General features: G+C 39.0%; 2 protein-coding genes and 2 non-coding genes across 4 annotated transcripts; 2 read left to right on the top strand and 2 right to left on the bottom strand.

The window, feature by feature from the left end:
* Positions 1–551: 551 nt before the first annotated feature.
* On the bottom strand, positions 552–658 carry LOC135150917 (small nucleolar RNA R71). The gene has a single exon (XR_010289378.1). It is a non-coding gene; the product is annotated as a small nucleolar RNA R71 (small nucleolar RNA).
* On the top strand, positions 657–1,907 carry LOC135150377 (uncharacterized). The gene is made up of 2 exons (XM_064086658.1): positions 657–950; positions 1,035–1,907. The coding sequence occupies exons 1-2, from the start codon at positions 657–659 to the stop codon at positions 1,905–1,907; spliced, it is 1,167 nt and encodes a 388-aa protein (XP_063942728.1).
* Positions 1,908–18,257: 16,350 nt separating this feature from the next.
* Positions 18,258–18,364, bottom strand: LOC135150950 (small nucleolar RNA R71). Its single transcript, XR_010289410.1, has one exon. It is a non-coding gene; the product is annotated as a small nucleolar RNA R71 (small nucleolar RNA).
* Positions 18,365–18,494: 130 nt separating this feature from the next.
* On the top strand, positions 18,495–20,444 carry LOC135150376 (uncharacterized). The gene is made up of 5 exons (XM_064086657.1): positions 18,495–18,656; positions 18,741–19,142; positions 19,257–19,367; positions 19,539–20,103; positions 20,374–20,444. Exons 1-5 carry the CDS (start codon positions 18,495–18,497, stop codon positions 20,442–20,444), a joined length of 1,311 nt encoding a protein of 436 aa, XP_063942727.1.
* The last annotated feature ends 449 nt before the right edge of the window (positions 20,445–20,893 follow it).

Genomic DNA, 20,893 nt, shown 5'->3' with positions numbered 1-20,893 from the left:
CATCAGTGGTCGTTAAAGTTCACTGACTTGGATTCTTTTCTCACTTTAGTTCGTTTGTGTGTGTTTCAGGTAGTTGAGTGACGTGTATGCGAACACGTTCTTAGGCCCGTAAAGAAGCATTGGCAAAAGCAGAAACGATAGTGAGTACTACAAAGGGTGACCAACCACCATTGGCGAATAATACTAAGGCTCTTAAGGCTTTCTCTGAGCCTAAAATCAATGACATTCAGTCGAGCATTGTCAGGCCAGCAATCCATGCCACCACTTTTGAGATCAAACCGAGCACTATTCAGATGGTACAGAACTCAGTGCAGTTTGGGGGTTCTCCGACAGAGGATCCTAATATGCATATTCGAGATTTCATTGAAATCTGTGACACTTTCAAGTTCGATGGTGTTACTGAAGATGCTATCAAATTGAGGCTGTTCCCATTTTCTCTGAGGGATAAAGCTAAGGGATGGTTGCATTCTCTTTCTGCAGGATCTATTACGACATGGGAGAATCTGGCTCAGAAATTTCTTACTAAGTTCTTCCCTATGGCCAAAACAGCTGCAATCAGGAATGCTATCACTCAATTCTCTCAGCTATCTGGTGAAACTTTATGTGAAGCGTGGGAACGCTACAAGGAGATGCTTCGAAAGTGCCCACATCATGGGATGCCTGATTGGATGGTGATTAATTGCTTCTATAATGGCTTGGGACCTAAATCGAGACCAATGTTCGATGCAGCATCAGGTGGAGCTCTATGGGCTAAGAACTATGATGAGGCTTATGAGTTGATCGAGATGATGCCTGCGAACGAATATCAGAATCCTACTCAGCGTTTTCATCAGGGCAAGGCAGCAGGAATTCTAGATGTTGATGCTACTACAGCCTTGATTGCTCAACTTAAGGCTCTTACTATGAAGGTGGATTCCTTAGCTAACTTGGGAGTTCAGCCACCGCCTATTGTTTGCGAGCTTTGTGCGGGTGCACATTCTTCTGATTAGTGTGCTATATCTAGTGAATCCGCTCAGTTTGTGAGCAATTTTCAGAGATCTCAGCAGCCAGCTCAGGCTACTTATCACCCGAATAATCGGAATCATCGGACTTTCAGCTGGAGCAACAATCAGAACTTCATGCCACACCCGCAACATCAATTTCAGCAGCAAGGAGCTAGACCTTTCAACCCTTCTGATTTTCAACAACAGTTTGCACCGAAGCAGCAATTCCATCCATCCGGATTTCAGCAACAAAATCAAGGGGTGGCTGGACAGTCTTCCAACGAAAGATCTGAATGGGAAGAGATGAAACTAATGATTAAAAGCCAAGCGGTGTCAATCAAGACTTTGGAGAACCAGATTGGACAGATTGCTAACACGTTGATTAACAGACCACAAGGAACTCTTCTTAGTGATACCGAGGCCAATCCGGGTAGGAAAGAGGTGAAGGAACAGGTACAGGCTATCACCTTAAGGTCCGGAAGGGTTATGAAGGAGAAAGAGTCAGCAACAGAGCATAACAAGGATGAGAGTGATCAACAGGTTGAAACACCCGTGCTCTCATCTAAGTCTGGTAGTGGAAAAACTGTTGTTAACACTGACAAGAATGAAATCAACGAGGAAGCAAGCAAGGAATCAGCCGAGAAGTCTAGCCCTAAAGCTGATATTGGGGTCAAGCAAGTGTATCCACCTCCCCCTTTTCCGAAGAGACTTCAGAAACATAAGCTCGACAAACAATTCACTAAATTTCTAGAGATTTTCAAGAAATTACAAATCAACATACCTTTTGCGGAGGCTCTAGAACAAATGCCGAGTTATGCTAAATTCATGAAAGGTATTCTATCTCGGAAACTCAAACTTGAGGAATTAGAGACTGTGGCTTTGACCGAGGAGTGTAGTGCGTGCTGCAGCAGAAATTACCTCTGAAACTCAAGGATCTGGGGAGTTTCACAATACCGTGTACCATTGGACCATTGTTATTCGACAAGTGTTTATGTGACTTGGGAGCTAGCATTAATCTGATGCCATTATATGTCTTCAAGAAACTTGGGCTGCCGGAGCCGAAACCTACAAACATGTACTTACAACTGGCTGATCGGTCCATCACATACCCGAGAGGTATAGTGGAAGACGTCTTGGTTAAGGTGGATAAGCTCATCTTCCCTGCTGATTTTGTCGTCCTAGACTTCGAGGAGGATAAGAAGATTCCCATTATCTTGGGAAGGCCGTTCTTAGCTACAGGTCAAACTTTGATCGATGTGCAAAAAGGGGAGCTTACAATGAGAGTTCAAGATCAGAGTGTCACTTTTAAGGTGTTCAACGCAATGGAGTTTCCAACCGACGAAGAAGAATGCTTGAAGGTGGAGGCACTAGAAGCTGTTGAAAATTCTGAGACGGGGCAAAAGCTAAGGCCAGAAGCTCCCATACTCGAACTCAAACTTCCACCGGATCTCTTAAGTGATGTGCAATTTGGAAGGTTGTCACGGCGCATAGATGACATGCATGACATTCACCGCCGTTTTGCAAAGGATTTGACTAAGGCTCTTACGAGTGCTTTTCGAGTCATTGGTGTTGAGGTTGATTGGCTAGTGTTTGGAGATGGCATGGTATATTCACCACCTGATCATCCACCCGAGGAGGGTGATCCTACCGATTTCACTACGCCATAGATGGCCAATTGTAATGCCCAAGTCATGTTACAATAGGGTCAAAATCCGTTACAATAGAGCTACTGTAACACTAATGGGCGTTACGTTTGCGAACGTTACAATTGGCCCCTATTGTAACACAAACTGGAATCAACTGTAACAGCCAAAAAACGTTACAACAGCGCCCTACTGTAACATAATAAGGGGATGCTGTAACGGTAAACCACTGATACAATAGCACATTCCACCGGTCAAGCTAGCATGTGGGTCCCACATATGCCACGTCAGCATGTGGGTCCCACGGAGGCCAGGTCAGCATGCGGGACCCACAGAAGCCACGTCAGCATGTGGGTCCCCCAAAGCCACGTCAGCATGTGGGACCCTCACCTGCCACGTCAGCATGTGGGACCCACAGAGGCCACGTCAGCATGTGGGTCCCACTCAACCACGTCAGCATGTGGGACCCACACCCGCCACGTCAGCACGTGGGACCCACCACGCCACGTCAGCTTGTTGGTCCCGCACTACCACGTTAGCATGTGGGTCCCACAAAGCCACATCAGCGTGGTGGGGCCTCCGCTGCCACGTCAGCCTGTGGGTCCCAAATAGCCACGTCAGCATGTTGGTGGGTCCATCACTGTCCACGTCAGCGTGTGGGTCCTACACGTGGACTGCCACGTCACCATTTGTGTGCCTATTGTAACAGTAAAAAGGTGCTTTCGGAACACTAAGTGGACTAACTGTAACACAAACATTAATCAGTTGTAACGTTAAAATGAGCTATTGTAACATATTTGAAAATTTTCTGCAATGCCAGCATTGTTTTTGGAGCATTCCCATTAAAAATATAAATAATGCAACAAACAATCCAACAAACATCCATCCAAACTTCCCACCATACATCCACCTAAACTACAAATACCAAACTCCAAAAGAACAAATATCCAACCATCCTCCAACATAAAACAATCCCATCCAAACCATTTAAGAAACGCAACATCAAAACAATCTGACAACAAAATGAAGGACGACAAATTCATATTAACTAAGTTTTACGTAGAAACAGTTATATTAAAGAGTCGGTGGTGCCACGGGTGGTGCCAGGAGTGGTTCCAGAAGCGGTGCCAGGAGTGATTGGAGTGCCAAATTCATCTCCATCACTAGAAACAGTTGCACAAAAGTCATGAGTAATGTCAACTTTCAGACCCGGATTTGCCTCTCCGAGTTTCTTCAGCAACCAGGCCATGTTATGTTGAACTTTTGTATTGACCTTCGCTTCCATCTCACTCTCTAGCTGAGCAATCTTTGTGTGCAGCTCCTCGACTGTAGATTGTGTAACCGGATCAACTGGAGTTTCTGTCGAAGCTGCTGTTTTACCTTGCCTTCCCACCAACCAATCTGGCCGGTTCTTTTTCTTTTTGGGAACGAGCGCAGCTGCATCATTTCCTTCTTTCGTTATCTTTTCAACAGACTCCTACAAGAGAAAGTTTTGTCAAGTGTACAGAGGTAGAGGTAAAATGAGTTCAAATATATATACTTTAGAAGATAATTTACTTACAATTTTTTTCTTAATTGCTTTTGGACTTAACTTGTACTCGTGCCCAGGCTTGCGCTTGCGACTTTCTACAAAGATTTTAGCCTCTGATGGGGACCTCTGATTTGGGTCATCTTCTTTCTGTCAAGTAACAGAAACAACAATTCACTTGTAACTAGACAATGAATTAGACAAGCTTGGTACGGGAACATTGAAGGTAGACAAAAAATCGAAGTAATCGGAACATACACTTCACTCGTGAACTTTTCAAACTAATTAAACTAAAATAGAATTTAACAACTGTGAATTTGGGCATTACATAATTTGAGTGCATTTTTAAAAATAGAATTAAAAAACTGCCAAACTCAAAGCTAAACTCAAATTAGCGTACCAAGTCCAAACTGCTATTTAATCCAATAAAAATTTAAATGCAGAAGATTTAGAGTGCCTAATCTACCTTCAAATATTATTGAAGTCTGTGCCTATTATAAACTCATATGGCAATTATCCAAAAGTAACATCAAACTGGCGATTATCAACACTCATCAATTAATATAAGAAAAAGGTACAAGGTACTCAATTTTATTTCTTACAAATTACGGACATCATCAATTAACAAATATTTATGACAAATTATTAAAAGCTATAGGGTACTCAAGTTGTTTATGTTCATACCAGTGTTGTTCTAAGCTCAGCAAGACTCTTGCAACCGAGAGTGTGTGTCTCAACATACATATTGCGACGAGCCTTATTATCCTCAGCCAAAATCTGTTACCAAAACAATGTTATCATATTTTACTTTCTATATCAAATGGCATGCAACAAATTAATTTCTAAACTATATACTTGCCACCTTATAAATATACCTGAACTCCATCGTCCGCCCAGTAGTCCAACAGCATCTTAAAATCCTCGAGCGGAATATGATCCGGCCTGTTTTGAATCCTCTCCTCATCATTGTCAAATTGGGAGTAATGCATCAGCTTGACACGAGACTTGTGTGTTCTCCAGGATGAATTAAGTGTCTTGTACACCCACTTTTCCCCTTCTGGTGCAATATCAAACCTCTCCTATAATGTGTCAACATAGAACTTGAATGAGTTGGTGCACAGATATGAGAAAAGTAAGTAAAGTTGAGGTTATAGAGGTCACCAAAGTATATTCCAACATTTTCTTCTTCAAATCATCTGGAACAACATGCCAATTAACATAAGTAAGTGACACGTGATACTTAACTAGAGTCCCCGGGAAATTTTCTCAACTCGGATCTAGTTTTCCGCTCTCCAATTGGTTGACCTCGTTTACTCAGTTTAACAAAGATCTTTTCAGCAGCAGTCCTAGCATGAACTTTTAACATTTTTGAACGTCCTCTACGTCTTTTAGGTTCTGTTCAGATAGCCATCAAATAAAATAAAACGCAATTACCATATTATTGCTAATAATCCTACTAATTATTAAAAAATGAGACGTACAGAAGAAATAAAGTACAAATGACCATATTACCTGCTTCTACTTCTTCACCTTCACTTCCATTTTGTAAATCGGTATCACCAACATCCTCTCTCCTCATTTCAGCTTCAAGATTCTGCTTCTGACGTTCTCGCAGGGCCATATACGCAGCAATTGTACCACTTGGTGCAGAATTATCCCCTTGTTTTAACAGTTTGCTGCATGTTGGCTTTATAAGTTTTGCACTTTTGGTACTAGCAGCAGCAACTTTTTTGCCTTTGTCGATAGGATCCACCGGATCCTTATCACCCAAATCCTTATCATTTGCTCGCGAACGAGTTCTGGGACCAGGTATTGCTTTCCGTTTCTGGACAGATTTGATTCCCTATGCAGTAAATATTAAACACAAATGAAGAAAAAATGTACATAATAACTAAAACAGATATATATTGTGATATTGTTAATTTAATAAAAAAAATAATCATTTAGAAATTTTAAGACATAATTATTGCATGCAAATTGTGTCTAGCCTAATACAAATGAATAAGCGTTAACAAAACAAACTTAAAATTAACAACACAAAACATTTAAAATTTCTCAAAAAAGAAAGCATTAACAACTCTTTTTTATCTATATTCTTGATTACTAATTAAGTTAAGTGGCCTCTACCAACAAATGAAGAAAAAATGTACATAATAAGTGCAAAATCAAATGCAACCCCTTACACAAAATTACCCAATAGGTTCATATAATTTCACAAACAGCTAATTAATAATAAAATAAACACAAATAAAGAAAAAGTGTACATAATAAGTATAAAATATTACCTCTGAAGTGTCATCACTTTCATCTCCCGTCTCATTTTCCACAACATATTCAGGATCATCCCGATCCTTCTTTTCCTTTGTACTCTGCTGGACTATCGGCTTAATTGGATTAGCAACATAATTTCCTAATCTGAGTTCCTTGAACTTTTTTTTGTTTTCTTCCACATTCTGAATTTTACGCAGCTCATACTCATTCACTCGGCCCGACTGCAAGTGTGAAATCATGAAAATATCAGTTGGTATGTTGGAAAATAGGTGTGAGCTAAGGGAAAATATTACTACCTCAATTGTATCAATTTTTGATAAGTGTAACCTCCTTTTCACCACCATTGCAGATACAGCGTTGGGGCATACATCTTTCTTCCACTGAGGGTTGCTTGAAAGATCCTTCTATAGGTCCTCCAAACGCGGTGACTTTGGCAGATTGTTGTTTTCAACCTCTTGCAAATGAGTTGAGTTTCGAAGATTCTTTGGAGGTGTCTTTGGCAGATTGGTGTTTTGAACCTCTTGCAAATGAGTTGAGCTTCGAAGATTCTTTGGAGGTGTCTTTGGCAGATTGTTGTTTTGAACCTCTTGCAAATGAGTTGAGCTTCGAAGATTCTTCTTCGCTAGCTCCTGCAAACGTGGTGATTTTGGAAGCTTGTTCTGTTCAACCTCCTGCAACTGAGGTGACCTTGGAATCCTCTTGCTTTGCCTTTGTTGCTGTAGTTGGTGTGAAGAAACAAAAGTACGCCTGTTCTGATTGCTTTGTAGATGTTCTGCAGAAATTTGCAAAAAGACACAAATCAGTAAACATGTGTCTCATGAGATTAAACACATAAGCAAGCCTTATTATAAGTAAATATGACTTAGTAATTTGTTATTATATTTAAATTTAAAATTTAAAATAAGAAATGACCTTTAAGTATGTTCTTTCTTGGTCGTACGACTAGAAATGGCACCCCTGGCTCCAGTGGCTTGCATTCTTTGTCAACAACACAATCCACATATATATTTATGTCCCCACCACTTTCGCAGGCATCTACCAGTTGAAGCAAATCTGAATCACACTTCAGAAGCTTCCATTGTTGGGGTTTTCCATTCAGCACATATAATCCTCCAATTTCAGTACAGTTGAGGCAATCCTTGACATTTTCTAGCGCCACTGTATATGAAAATTCATCCACGTCTTGGCGGTTGATAATAATACTCTTCCCCCCTGAATAACTTGTCTTGTTGAATGTGCCATCATAGTTATACCTCACATTCAGCAACTTCTCTGCCATCCTACAGAAATGAACATATATGGATTAAAAGGAGACCAATTATGCGGATAATATAAAAACTCAACTAGACAACTAAATATAAAGACAGAAGTGATTGTTATTAATTTAAGGAATGATCAGCAAGAAAGACAGAATTATGCTACAATTCCACAATTATATATGGAAAACAGTTAACTAACATTGGACCTTAGCAACACAAGTTTAATTAACTATGAGAAACAGTTAGTTAATTCAGAGATCATCACCAATTAAAACATCACCAATAAATTTCATTCTCCTAAATTACATATCAGCAACTAAAACATCTCCTAAATTACATATTACCAAAGAGTTTTTTTCTTACTTAAGTTGGTGATACAGGGACTTGTCTTTTAGGGATATCATCCCTGAACCAACTAAATTCACCAACTTGATTTTGTAGTTGGAAATCAAGATTAGAATCATGTTTATCAGGAGGGTTGTTTTCTTCTTCCAACAAATCTTGGTCTTCAGCGTCACACCAGACCCTTGGTAGTCTTTTTATAACATATTGAACAGATTTTGCAATTGGATCTTCCACATAGAATACTTGCTGCACTTGTGAAGCAAGAACATAAGGATCAGATTTGTGACGGGACTTGTTAAAATTGACCCTAGTCAGACCAAAGGGATCTTTTTCTTCTTGGTACCAGCAACACTTAAACATAACCACCCTGAATACTCCCTAGTAATCAACTTCAAAAATATCTTCAATAGACCCGTAGTAGTTCACTTCCCCGATAATTGGATTTTTGTCCTTAGAATTTGCAAAACTAGTGGTTTCAGCAGTTAAAAAAACTCCACTGTTTTGTGTGGTGCATCGAGAATCTCTCTTCTTTGTGTGGAATCGATAACCATTTATGAAATACCCGCTAAACCTCCTCGCTGTTCGATTGGGACCTAATGCTAACACTTGTAACTCGGTTGAATTGGTGTCCAGATTTCCAACTTGGACCTTTAACCATCTCCAAAACTCTTTGGAGTGTGTTTGCTCCTTTTTGTATCGTTCTGAAGTTTGATCTGCTTCAACTGAAGCTCGATGAATCCTATCAAGTAAATAATTGAAACTGTTTAAAAAAGAGGCATTTTAATTAGTTTTTATTATTTAATAAATGTAAGGACTAGAGAACTTACTCAAGCAAAGCCTCAATTTCCTTATTGCCGCTATTGAACAGAGTGTAGGTATGACATGCTTTCCATTCTGAATCTTCTAATTGGAAAACTTTGCCATCTTTATTCCTTCTTGTTCCAATATGGTACGTCACATTTGTTGGACATCTTCCAAAATCAGTATTTTCTTTTGCTTCTTCACAATGCAAAAATCTTGAACAAAATGTGATACACTCCTCTGCTAGGTAGCCTTCTGCAATTGAGCCTTCTGGTTTGCTCCTATTACGTACATATGATTTCAGCTTTGCAAGATACCGCTCAATAGGATACATACACCGAAGGTGCACCGGTCCGCCGCATTTAACTTCATTACACAAATGGACAGGTAGGTGCACCATGATGTCAAAGAAGGCAGGTGGGAATATTATCTCAAATTCACAAAGAATTTCAAAAATTTCTACTTGCAACCTCTCAATATCATCCAAGACAATCACCTTGCTCCATAAGCCTCTAAGAAATTCACTTAATTTGATCAACGGCTTTTCCACCTTAGGTTTTAGTGATTTCTTTGCAGCAAATTGTAACAAGTGGTGGAGGATAAAATGCGCGTCATGGCTTTTATACCCCGCTACTTTTCTCTCGTCTGTGTGCATGTAACGACTTATATTAGCAGCACAGCCATAAGGCAGTTTCACATTCTTCAACAGCTTGCAAAAGACATCTTTCTCCTTATCTGTCATGTCAAAGATGGATGCCATAATCTCGTAAGTCTCTCCATCTGCACCTTTAACAGGGTGAAGTGACTTCCTTATTCCCATTTCTTGCAAATCAAAGCGAGCACCCAAGTGGTCTTTTGACATGCCACCAATATTTAGTAAAGTACCTAATATATTATCGCATAAGTTTTTTTCTATATGCATAGCGTCAAGATTGTGTCGAAGTTGAACATGTTTTCAATACGACAAATTAAAAAATATTGACCTCTTTTTGAAAGGAGAGTCGATTTTACGCTTTCTCTTTCCCATTCCCTTGCGTTTCTTCCCAAATTGATTTTCAAACTCAAACAACAATTCTTCGATATCCTTTCCCGTTAATGGATCCGGAATCTGCCTCGTTTCAATCTGCCCATTGAATCTTTTCTTGTCAAACCTCCATTTGTGTGAAGGATCGAGATATTTTCTATGATTCATGTAGCACATTTTTCTACTATGTTTCAGATATTCAGAACAAGTTTCGTAGTGACATATTGGACACGCTAGTCTACCCTTTGTGCTCCAACCCGACAACATAGCGTATCCTGGAAAGTCACTAATGGTCCAAAGCACCCTTGCCCGTAAATTAAAGTTATGATCAGTCAAGGCATCATATGTTTGGATGCCGACATCCCATAATTCTTTCAATTCGGCAATCAAAGGCTGCATATAGACATCGATACTATTTCCTGGAGATTCTGGTCCCGATATTAACGTTGAAAGAATCAAATTTTCCTGTTTCATGCAGAGCCAAGGTGGGAGGTTGTAGTTTACAAGTAGAATTGGCCATGTACTATGACTTAAATTCATAGAACGAAATGGATTAAATCCATCAGCAGCTACACCTAGTGAAATATTTCGAATTTCCGAAGAAAAATCAGGATACATAGCATCCATTGTCTTCCAAGTTTCGGCGTCCGCCGGATGCCTTAGTTTCCCATCTTTCGTCCTTCCCGCTGCATGCCATGTGTTCAATTTGGAAGATTCCTTGGACAGGAACAATCTTTGTAGCCTAGGCTTTAGTGGAAAATATCTCATAACGTTTGCTGGCACTTTAGTAACTAACTTCTCTGGATCGTTATTATGGGTAGACCCTTTCTTCTCTTGTATAACCCACCTAGATACCCCACAAATATCACAGACTTGTTTATTTTTATTTGCTTCCCAATACAACATGCAACTATTGGGACAAGCATGTATTTTCTCGTAATGAAGGCCCAAGTCCCTAATCATGTCCTTCGCAGCATTGAAGGACAAAGGCATATTTGCTTCGGGGAAAACATCCTTTATTAACCCCAATAATTCCCCAAAAGCAGAATTGCTAATTCCATGACTACATTTTAAATGGTAAAGCCTGATCATAAAACTTAAACGAGAAAATTTCTTGCAGCCGGGATATAGTGGTTATTTTCCCTCTTTCAGATGCCGATAAATCTTTTTAGCCTCCGTATCTGGTCCATCGTCTAAATTCTCAAACATCTTCCCCATCGCTTCTAAATTATCACCAAAATCATACCCCGTTTCGCAATCCATAAAGTCAGAACCTATATTTGCAGTACTATTTTCGACTTTCTTTTGCGAGACATCATATATCCATTGGACATGTAAAGCGGAAGGCCCTCTGCAAATGAGATGATCATAAATCACATCCTGACGATGCCAATATTTACCATTACATTTCTTGCAGGGGCACTTCATTTCTTCACCTACGGAAAAAAGGGGAAACGCATTTTCCACAAATGCTTGAATCCCACTGACATATGCTTCACTGTACCTAGGTAGTCCTATCCAATCAGCCTCCATTCCTAAAAGCTAGTCACACTCTGTTTTTGTCAAAATTAGTGAACAAATAAAGATTTGGCAGCCTGTTCAATTGCAAACCTACATATTATCGTAATATTACAATCAAATACATAGTAACTAACACCTTACAAAAAAATACATAATAACTAACATAGTATCATGATTCAGCCAAACTAACTAACATAGTATCATGATTCAGCCAAACATTAACAATAATACTCAAAATACAAATGAGAATCACTTAAAAATATCAGCTGGTATGTAAACACAGTGTACATAATTACAAGCATGCATAGAGACAGCGAGAGGGGGAGGGGAGAGAGAGCGAGAGAGAGATAGAGAGAGAGAGAGAGAGTGAGTGAGAGAGAGAGAGTGAGAGAGAGAGAGCTGGAGAGAGAGAGGGGGGAGGGTAAAATATACCTAATCCCCTTGGTGAGAGCTTAAATCGAGCTTGGCTGCCTTCGAAACCCCAGGTGAAAACTTCTCTGCTTCGAACCCCCAAACTTCGAAACCCTAATTTTGATTTCTCTGCTTTGAGGCGAGTGAGAGCGCGGGAGTTGCGGGAGTTGAGTGAGGTGAGGTGAGGTGAGGTGAGGTTGAGCGAGGAGAGAGAGAGCGAGGGAGGTGAGGTTGAGCGAGGTGAGGTTGAGCGATGAGGTTAACTGTAATTAGCGATGAGATAGTGGAGAATAACTGTACTTAGCTTCGATTGGGGGGGGGGGGAAATATGCCGCCCATTTTTCGGACACATTCATTTTTATTTTTAATATATTTATTTTAATATTTTAACATTCTTTTAATATTTAATATTATGTTTTATAAATTTAATAAGTACAAATAAAGCAATATTTAATATATTCTTATATTTTCAGAAATTTATTTTTTAAATTACATTCTTATACAATATCGTTTAAAAGATATTTAAAAACATGAAAGTGAAAGTATAACTAGCATTATTATATTACATTGTCTATTGAGATACGACACAACCCGTGCACTATATTTTTCAATTATTTTTTTCCCAACACTAGTAAGGGTATTTAATATCATCCGTACGGTTGGATCGTCTTAAAAGATATTCGAAAAAAAACAAACAATCAATCCATGACTATCCCCAATACAAGTATTCTGTGCTACACAACTTACACTACAGAGATACGACACAAACCATGCACTATATTTTTTCATTATTTTTTCCCAACACTAGCAAGGGTATTTAATATCATCCGTACGGTTGGATCGTCTTAAAAGATATTCAAAAAAAACAAACAGTCAATCCATGACTATCCCCAATACAAGTATTCTGTGCTACACAACTTACACTACAGAGATATGACACAAACCATGCACTATATTTTTTCATTATTTTTTCCCAACACTAGCAAGGGTATTTAATATCATCCGTACGGTTGGATCATCTTAAAAGATATTCAAAAAAAACAAACAGTCAATCCATGACTATCCCCAATACAAGTATTCTGTGCTACACAACTTACACTACAGAGATACGACACAACCCGTGCACTATATTTTTCGATTATTTTTTCCCAACACTCAGAAGGGTATTCAAAAAGATATTCAAAAATTTAATCATTTTGACTGTTATAGGATTGCCCAAAATCATTTTTAAAATATTTTCATAAATATTCAAAGGGCACTTTGACCGTTTTGACTATTATAGAATTGCCCCAAATCATTTTTAAAATTTGTTCAAAAATAACACTTGTGGGACCCACAAGTGCCACATCAGCAGAAGTGGGACCCACATGTGGGGACCACATGCCACGTCAGCAAATGTGGGTCCCTATATAGTAATAATATCTCCGCGCGGCTCATCTCTGAAACACACATCCCGAGCCTCTTTTTTCATTTTCTCAATTTTATCTTCTTCTTTCATTTTTCCTCTTCTCTTCTTTCATTTTTCCTCTTCTCTCTCTTCTTTCATTTTTCAATTTCATCCCCTCTCTTCGCCTCTCTTCCCCTCTTCGCAAATCCAAAACGAAATCGAGGCTCCTAAATCAATAATCTAATCCATGGATTGTTGAAAGCCTTCGAATTCGACAATCGTTAATAAATATTCAATTTCTGTGGTTTACAATTGATTGAATATAAATCCATGAATTGTTTCTAATTTTGTTCGAGATTTATTGTAGGAGAACTCAGTTGATTAAGCATGGTGAGTCTCGAAGCTTCGTTCGAGATAACGAAACATGGTGGAAGCGAGTCAACTCAGTTGTTTACTCGAAGCATGGAAGCGAGTCAACTCAGTTGTTGAGTGAGTTGACGAGGTGAGTCTCATGTGGTCCAAACCATGAGCCCAGATGCTTTTCTCATTCCAATTCAATTATAACGAATTTTGTTGCTAGTTTTGTTGCTAATTTTCTCATTCGAATTCAATGATTGTACTAATTTTGCAAGTAATTGATTGTGTTTCTAATTGTACTAATTTTGTTTCTAATTTTCTCATTCGAATTCGAATTCAACTTCGTTCGATAATTATAACGAATGTTTATGGTGCTAATTGTGTTCATGGTGGTATTTGTGTTTCATTCTTTCGATAATTATAACGAGTTTATACAAAAATTTAGGACTAAATTCAGGAGGGGCATTACCAGTCTACTGCAATAAATAGAGAAGGGGCATTAATTTGAATAATTCTACTTCAAATCACAAGGCACTGTATTTTGAGCACTGTATTTTAAGCACTAGTTCTACAAGTCTACTTTGAATCATTAGGACTACTGTATTTTGATTTTAAGCATTGTATACAAGTCTACTTTGAATCATTACTTCTGGCATTGTATGCAAGTGGGCAAGTGTAAATCACAAGGCACTAGAATCATAAGGCACCTCAGTAAATTTTTAGTTTAAATTAGTAAAAAACCCACTTTTTACTCTAAATGAGTTACATTAGAAAGCCCACTTTTTAGTCAAAATTAGAAAACCCACTTTTTAGTCAAAATGAGTAACATTAGAAAACCCATTTTAACACTACACACTACTGGCTTTTCAAAAGAAACATCAAGAAACCAGACTTAAAAACCAGACTTAAAATCAGATGCTTAAAATCAGATGCTTAAAACCAACATGAAATCAGATGCTTAAAACCAACATGAAAAATAAACCAGACTTAAAATCATACTCAAATCACCAACATACATAAAAACCATACTCAAATCATACTTAAACCATCAAACCACCAACATACATAAAAACCATACTCAAATCAGATGCATACAAAAGAAACTAAACCATACACCATAAATTAAACCAACATCATAAAATCATACTTAAGATCATAAACATACTTAAAAAAGTTACCATCAACATCAACCATTCTTAAAATCCTTACATCAACAAAATATACTTAATAAAATGTTCTTAGTTAAAGTTTTTAATTAACAAAAGTTCTTATAAAACATACTTAATAAAACGAACAGCCACCAGTTCCACCAGCCCTCACCAGCGACCCGCCTCAACGTCCATGACGCAGTCGCTGGACCAGTTGCGCCTGCTCCACCATCACTGCTTTCAGATCGTCCCCGAGCAGCTCCACCATCTTGTTGAGGGTAGCAGTCAACTGGTTCAGCTCCACCATCTGTTCACGGAGAGTCGCCTGCAGGTGACCGTTCAGGTTGCACAATGATTTCTCAACATTCTCTGTATATATGGGCTGTGTTACCGAGTTCGAGGCAGAGTGATTGCTATGAAAAAGAAAAAAATGATTACATGAATAGAGTAGAGATTACAAAAAATGAAAGAAAACGAAAATGAAGCACACGAAAGCTTAAAACAAAACTGGAGTGATTACCTTGAAGACGCCATCAAGAAAGCTGGAGAGGGTTTTGAAAGATGAAGAGACGCGTGAGAGGGTTTTTTTATCGAGAGGGTTTCTGAGAGATTAAAACAAAACTGAATAGGTGGAGAGGGTTTAAATAGGTAAAAAAACGTTTAAGCTTCACACGGCTGGTGCATTCACCAATAAAAATTTTTACTTATTACACACGGCTGCTTCATTTTTGCATTTTTGCAACATAAAAAATTAAAACACTGCATTTTTATTTTAGTTTTTGATAATATTTAAATACATAAATTAAACCCAGTTGGTATGTTTTTTACAATTTTACAATCTCGATTAAAAAAAATTAAAAATCTCGATTTTATTGATTAAAAAAAATCTCGATTTTATTGTTTTAAAAAATCGCGATTTTTTAAACAAAAATTAAAAAAATCTCAATTTTATTGTTTAAAAATCTCGATTTCATTGTTTAAAATAATCTCGATTTTTTTGTTTAAAAGAAATTAATAAAAATAAAAAAAATCTCGATTTTATTGTTTATAAATCTCGATTTTTAAACAAAAATAAAAAAGAAAGTCATCTAAGTAAATGGGCCAGATTTTAAACAATTGAAACATGAGTAACCCATGAAATGGGCTTGGCATAATTTTTTTTGGAGCCCAGTAAAGAAAAGATAAGGTTATATTTTAGTTATGCATTGACAAACACAAAAGCAATGTTGGTGAAGTGGTTTCTGACTTGTTTTGTTATGTGAGAGGTCATGGGTTCAATTCCCATGGCCTTCAAAAATTTCAAAATATTTTTGAAGTACTGCCTTGGGACCCACTTGCCACGTCAGCAGAAGCGGGCCCACGTGTGGGACCCACCTGCCACATCAGCAGTAGTGGAGCCCACACGTGGGACCCACCATGGCCATGTCAGCGGTAGTGGAACCCGCACGTGGGACCCGCACTGCCACGTCATCAGTAGTGGGGCACACAAGTGGGACCCACCTGCCATGTCAGCAGCAGTGGGCCAACAAGTGTGGGACCCAAATGTGGACCCACTAATTAAATAATTTTTTAATTACATAAATAAATAAATAAATTAGATAAATTATTGTAACAGTTGGATGTGGCGTTACAAGGTTGCAACACTATCACGTCTATTTTGACACTGAATTTCGGCTACTGTAATACGTCGTGAGGAGTGTTTCATTATGTCAAAATCTGCCTAGCTATTGTAACACAAGCGTTACAAGGGCGTTGCAATAGGCCATCTATGGCGTAGTGTTTCTAGGTACCATCTATCCTTACTATCACCTTCAATGAGGACAAGCATCGGTTTAAGTTTGGGGGTGTGATAAGTGGATTTTATATCTACTTGGAAGCCTTCGTTTTGACTTAAATGGATGATCTGGCCTCAAGCTTTTGATGTTTTTGATATGTTTTAGTGGTGTGTTGTGTAGGTTTCTTGGAAGGAGGACGAAGAGGGGACTCATAGCTTCGAGTGAAAAAAAAAACGGCGAAGCAATCGGATGCACGAGGAGAAAGTTATGGACGCGGAAGCATTAGGGTGCAAGGCTGATGTTTTGGCGCAGCCGCCCCAAATCTGGCGTGGCCGCCCCAACTCCTGGACGGGGGGCTGCCACTTTGGCGGGCCCGTCCCAACTTTGGCGCGGCCGCCCCGTTGGCGCGCCCGCCCCAACTTTGACGCGGCCGCCCCACGACCTGAGCGGGAATTTTGGCCCGTTCTGCCCGTTTTTGATCCGTTTGAAGGGTCGTTCGCTGGGAAACTTAAAGGAAGTCTTGGGGGACTTAAAACACAACCTAGAAACATTCTAAGGAGCACGTGACGGCTACGGAGAAGATCGAGATCGAGTTTCATAGTTTTCACTTTTGTAATTCTTCGAAGGAGGCGTAACTTTGGATGCTCTTTCGGATTTGTTTCGAAACTCTTGTTTTACTCTTTTGATATTGTTTAGACTATTCAGTATCATGTTTACTCTTATTCCCATGATGATGAGAAGTTTCATTATGAACTAATCATTATCGTGGGATTCTAGCGGATTTATATATGGATTTCAGTAGTTGATTGCCTTAATTATTTGTGTGATGAATGTTGATTTCTTCGTATTGGTTGTGCTTATTCTTCTTGGATGCGTAGCTAACATCTAAGTTGTGTGTTAATCTTTATTGAAGCGACAGTGGATACATTGATTTAGAACTTGCCATGCGAACATAGGATTATGTATTCGATATACATGATTAGTGGTGTGATTTTAACCATCTTGCATCGCCCTATGTAATCTTGATAGATAACTTGTTCTTCAACCATTATGTTTTCAAATTCTATAGACATATAGGGTCTAAGCATAATTGGTGTCTGTTTACCTTCTATCTTAATTGTGGATGTGTAGCAGTATGGTGCGCGTATAACAACAGTTAGCGTGTATCAGTTTCGTGTTATCTGATTAGTTATCAACCATCACATATCGATAAGGCATAACTCTGAAGGAAGTATATAATGAATTTAGAATCCCATGTTTTTATTCTCATTAGTAAATCGTTATTCTCTTAGTTTAATTCTCTTAGTTATAATTCGAGTTAATTAGTTAATTTAGATAAAACCAACCAACTTGTTAATTGTCTGAGCATTGAATAATAATCATACATTGGTGCATAAGTGCATATTTCTGAATACACCAGTCTCTGTGGGAACGAACTGAATTTGATTCTATACTACTTGTGACCACGTACGCTTGCGTGATTTTGTGCGAACAAGTTTTTTACTAACGAGTCAACTACAATTTAGGGTCACTAAAGAATTCCTATGCCTCTCCTATTTTTTTTCTATTTTTTTTCTTGCTAAGTCTAAGGTTGGGACGCTTCTCAGTGTAAGTGAGTCACGACCGCCATTCGACATCGCTTATTCTATTTTTTTTTCTTTTTTTTTAATCAAGTAATTCTCCAGTAATCAAGGGTTGTGAAAAGTCACCAAGAATTTGCTTATTCTAATACCTTTGCACTTATACCTTTGCTTATTCGACTTTGCTTATTCTTACTAAGTTCTTCCCTATGGCCAAAACAGCTGCAATCAGGAATGCTATCACTCAATCCTCTCAGCTGTCGGGTGAAACTTTATGTGAAGCTTGGGAACGCTACAAGGAGATGCTTCGAAAGTGCCCACATCATGGGATGCCTGATTGGATGGTGATTAATTGCTTTTAAAATGGCTTGGGTCCTCAATCGAGGCCAATGCTTGATGCAGCATCAGGTGGAGCTCTATGGGCTAAGAACTATGATGAGGCTTATGAGTTGATCGAGATGATGGCTGTGAATGAATATCAGAATCCTACTCAGCGTCTTCATCAGGTCAAGGCAGCATGTGTTCTAGATCTTGATGCTACTACAGCCTTGACTGCTCAAATTAAGGCTCTTACTATGAAGATAGATTCCTTAGCTAACTTGGGAGTTCAACCACCACCTAATGTTTGCGAGCTTTGTGCGGGTGCACATTCTTCTAATCAGTGTGCTATATCTAGTGAATCTGCTCAGTTTGTGAGCACCTTCTAGAGGTCTCAGCAGCCAGCTCCTGCCACTTATCATCCCAATAATCAGAATCATCCGAATTTCAGCTGGAGCAACAATCAAAATTTCATGCAACAACCGCAGCAACAGTTTCAGCAGCAAGGAGCTGGATCTTTCAACCCTTCTGGTTTTCAACAACAATTTGCACCGAGGCAGCAATTCCAACACCCTGGATTCCAGCAACAAAATCATGGGGTGGCTGGACAGTCTTCCAACGAAAGGTCTGAATTGGAAGAATTGATGTTAATGTTTAAAAGCCAAGCGGTGTCAATCAAGACTTTGGAGAACCAGATTGGGCAGATTGCTAATGCGTTGATAAACAGTCCACAAGGAACTCTTCCTAGCGATACCGAGGCCAATCCGGGCAAGAAAGAGATGAAAGAACAGGTACAGGCTGTCACCTTGAGGTCCGGAAAGGTTACGAAGGAAAAAGAATCAGCAACAGAGCAAAACAAGGAAGAGAGTGATCAACAGGTTGAAACACCCGTGCTCTCATCTAAGTCTGATAGTGGAAAAACTGTTATTGACGCTGACAAGAAAGAATTCAACGAGGAAGCAAGCAAGGAATCGGCCGAGAAGTCTAGTCATAAAGCTGATATTGGGGTCAAGCAAGTGTATCCACCTCCCCCTTTTCCGAAGAGACTTCAGAAGCATAAGCTCGACAAGCAATTCGCTAAATTTCTAGAGTTTTTCAAGAAATTACAAATCAACATACCTTTTGCGGAGGCTCTAGAACAAATGCTTAGTTATGCTAAATTTATGAAAGGTATTCTATCTCGGAAGCTGAAACTTGAGGACTTGGAGACCGTTGCTCTAACGGAAGAGTGCAGTGCGGTGCTACAACAGAAATTGCCTCCGAAACTTAAAGATCCCGGAAGGTTCACAATACCGTGTACCATTGGACCATTGTCATTCGACAAGTGTTTATGTGACTTGGGAGCTAGCATTAATCTGATGCCATTATCTGTGTTCAAGAAACTTGGTTTGCCAGAGCCGAAACCTACAAACATGTACTTACAACTGGCTGATCGGTCCATCACATACCCGAGAGGTATATTGGAAGACATCTTGGTTAAGGTGGATAAGCTCATCTTCCCTGCTGACTTTGTCATTCTAGACTTTAAGGAGGATAAGAAGATTCCCATCATCTTGGGAATACCGTTCTTAGCTATAGGACAAACTTTGATCAATGTGCAAAAAGGAGAGCTTACAATGCGAGTTCAAGATCAGAGTGTCACTTTTAAGGTGTTCAACGCAATGAAATTTCCAACCGATGAAGAAGAATGCTTTAAGGTGGAACCACTAGAAGCTGTTGAAAAGTCTGAGATGGAGCAAAAGCCAAGGCCATGTACCTTAGAGAGCGTCTTAACAGGGGATTCTGATTTCGAAGATGGAGTAGAAGAGCTTAGAAATTTTCAGGAGCATCTTAAACCATCTATTGAAGAAGCTCCCATAATCGAACTCAAACTACCACCGGATCTCTTAAGTGATGTGCAGTTTAGAAGGTTGTCACGGCGCATAGATGACATGCATGACATTCACCGCCATTTTGCAAAGGATTTGACTCAAGCTCTTGGGAGTGCTTTTCGAGCCATTGGTGTTGAGGTTGATTGGCCAGTGTTTGGAGATGGCATGGTATATTCACCACCTGATCCTCCACCCGAGGAAGGTGATCCTCCCGACATCTAGGTACATTCTATCCTTATTATCACCTTCAATGAGGACATTGAATATTTTAAGTTTGGGGGTGGTAATCTAAGGATTAGTAGTAGTAGTGTGTGTTCATATAGGTTGCATGATGCATATAGTTTAGCATATTATCTCATATTGTTTGCATATTAGTACGTGTTTTTTATATATACTTGTGTTTAGTATGTGTTAGTAGTTTCATATAGTTGCATTTACATGAATCGTGAAGTTGTGTTCCAAGTTGATGTCCTATGATGAGTTTATGTGCATAATGTCTTGGCTAGTAGTCTTGATTATATGTGATGCCTTGTGCTTGGAAACTGCTTGTGTGGAAATTGTAATTACACTTATGCTCTAGAGATAAGACTTAGACTAACTTATTTCTTGAGTCCTTGCGTTGAGTTGGGCGTAGAGTTAGGATTATTCCCTTTTTGAACTTAGAGTTTGTA

Source organism: Daucus carota, chromosome 2, assembly GCF_001625215.2.
Source record: "Daucus carota subsp. sativus chromosome 2, DH1 v3.0, whole genome shotgun sequence".
In the NCBI taxonomy this organism is placed as follows: Eukaryota; Viridiplantae; Streptophyta; class Magnoliopsida; order Apiales; family Apiaceae; genus Daucus; species Daucus carota.
Note: the sequence above shows the minus strand (reverse complement) of the source record. Positions and strands in the feature narration are given on the sequence as shown.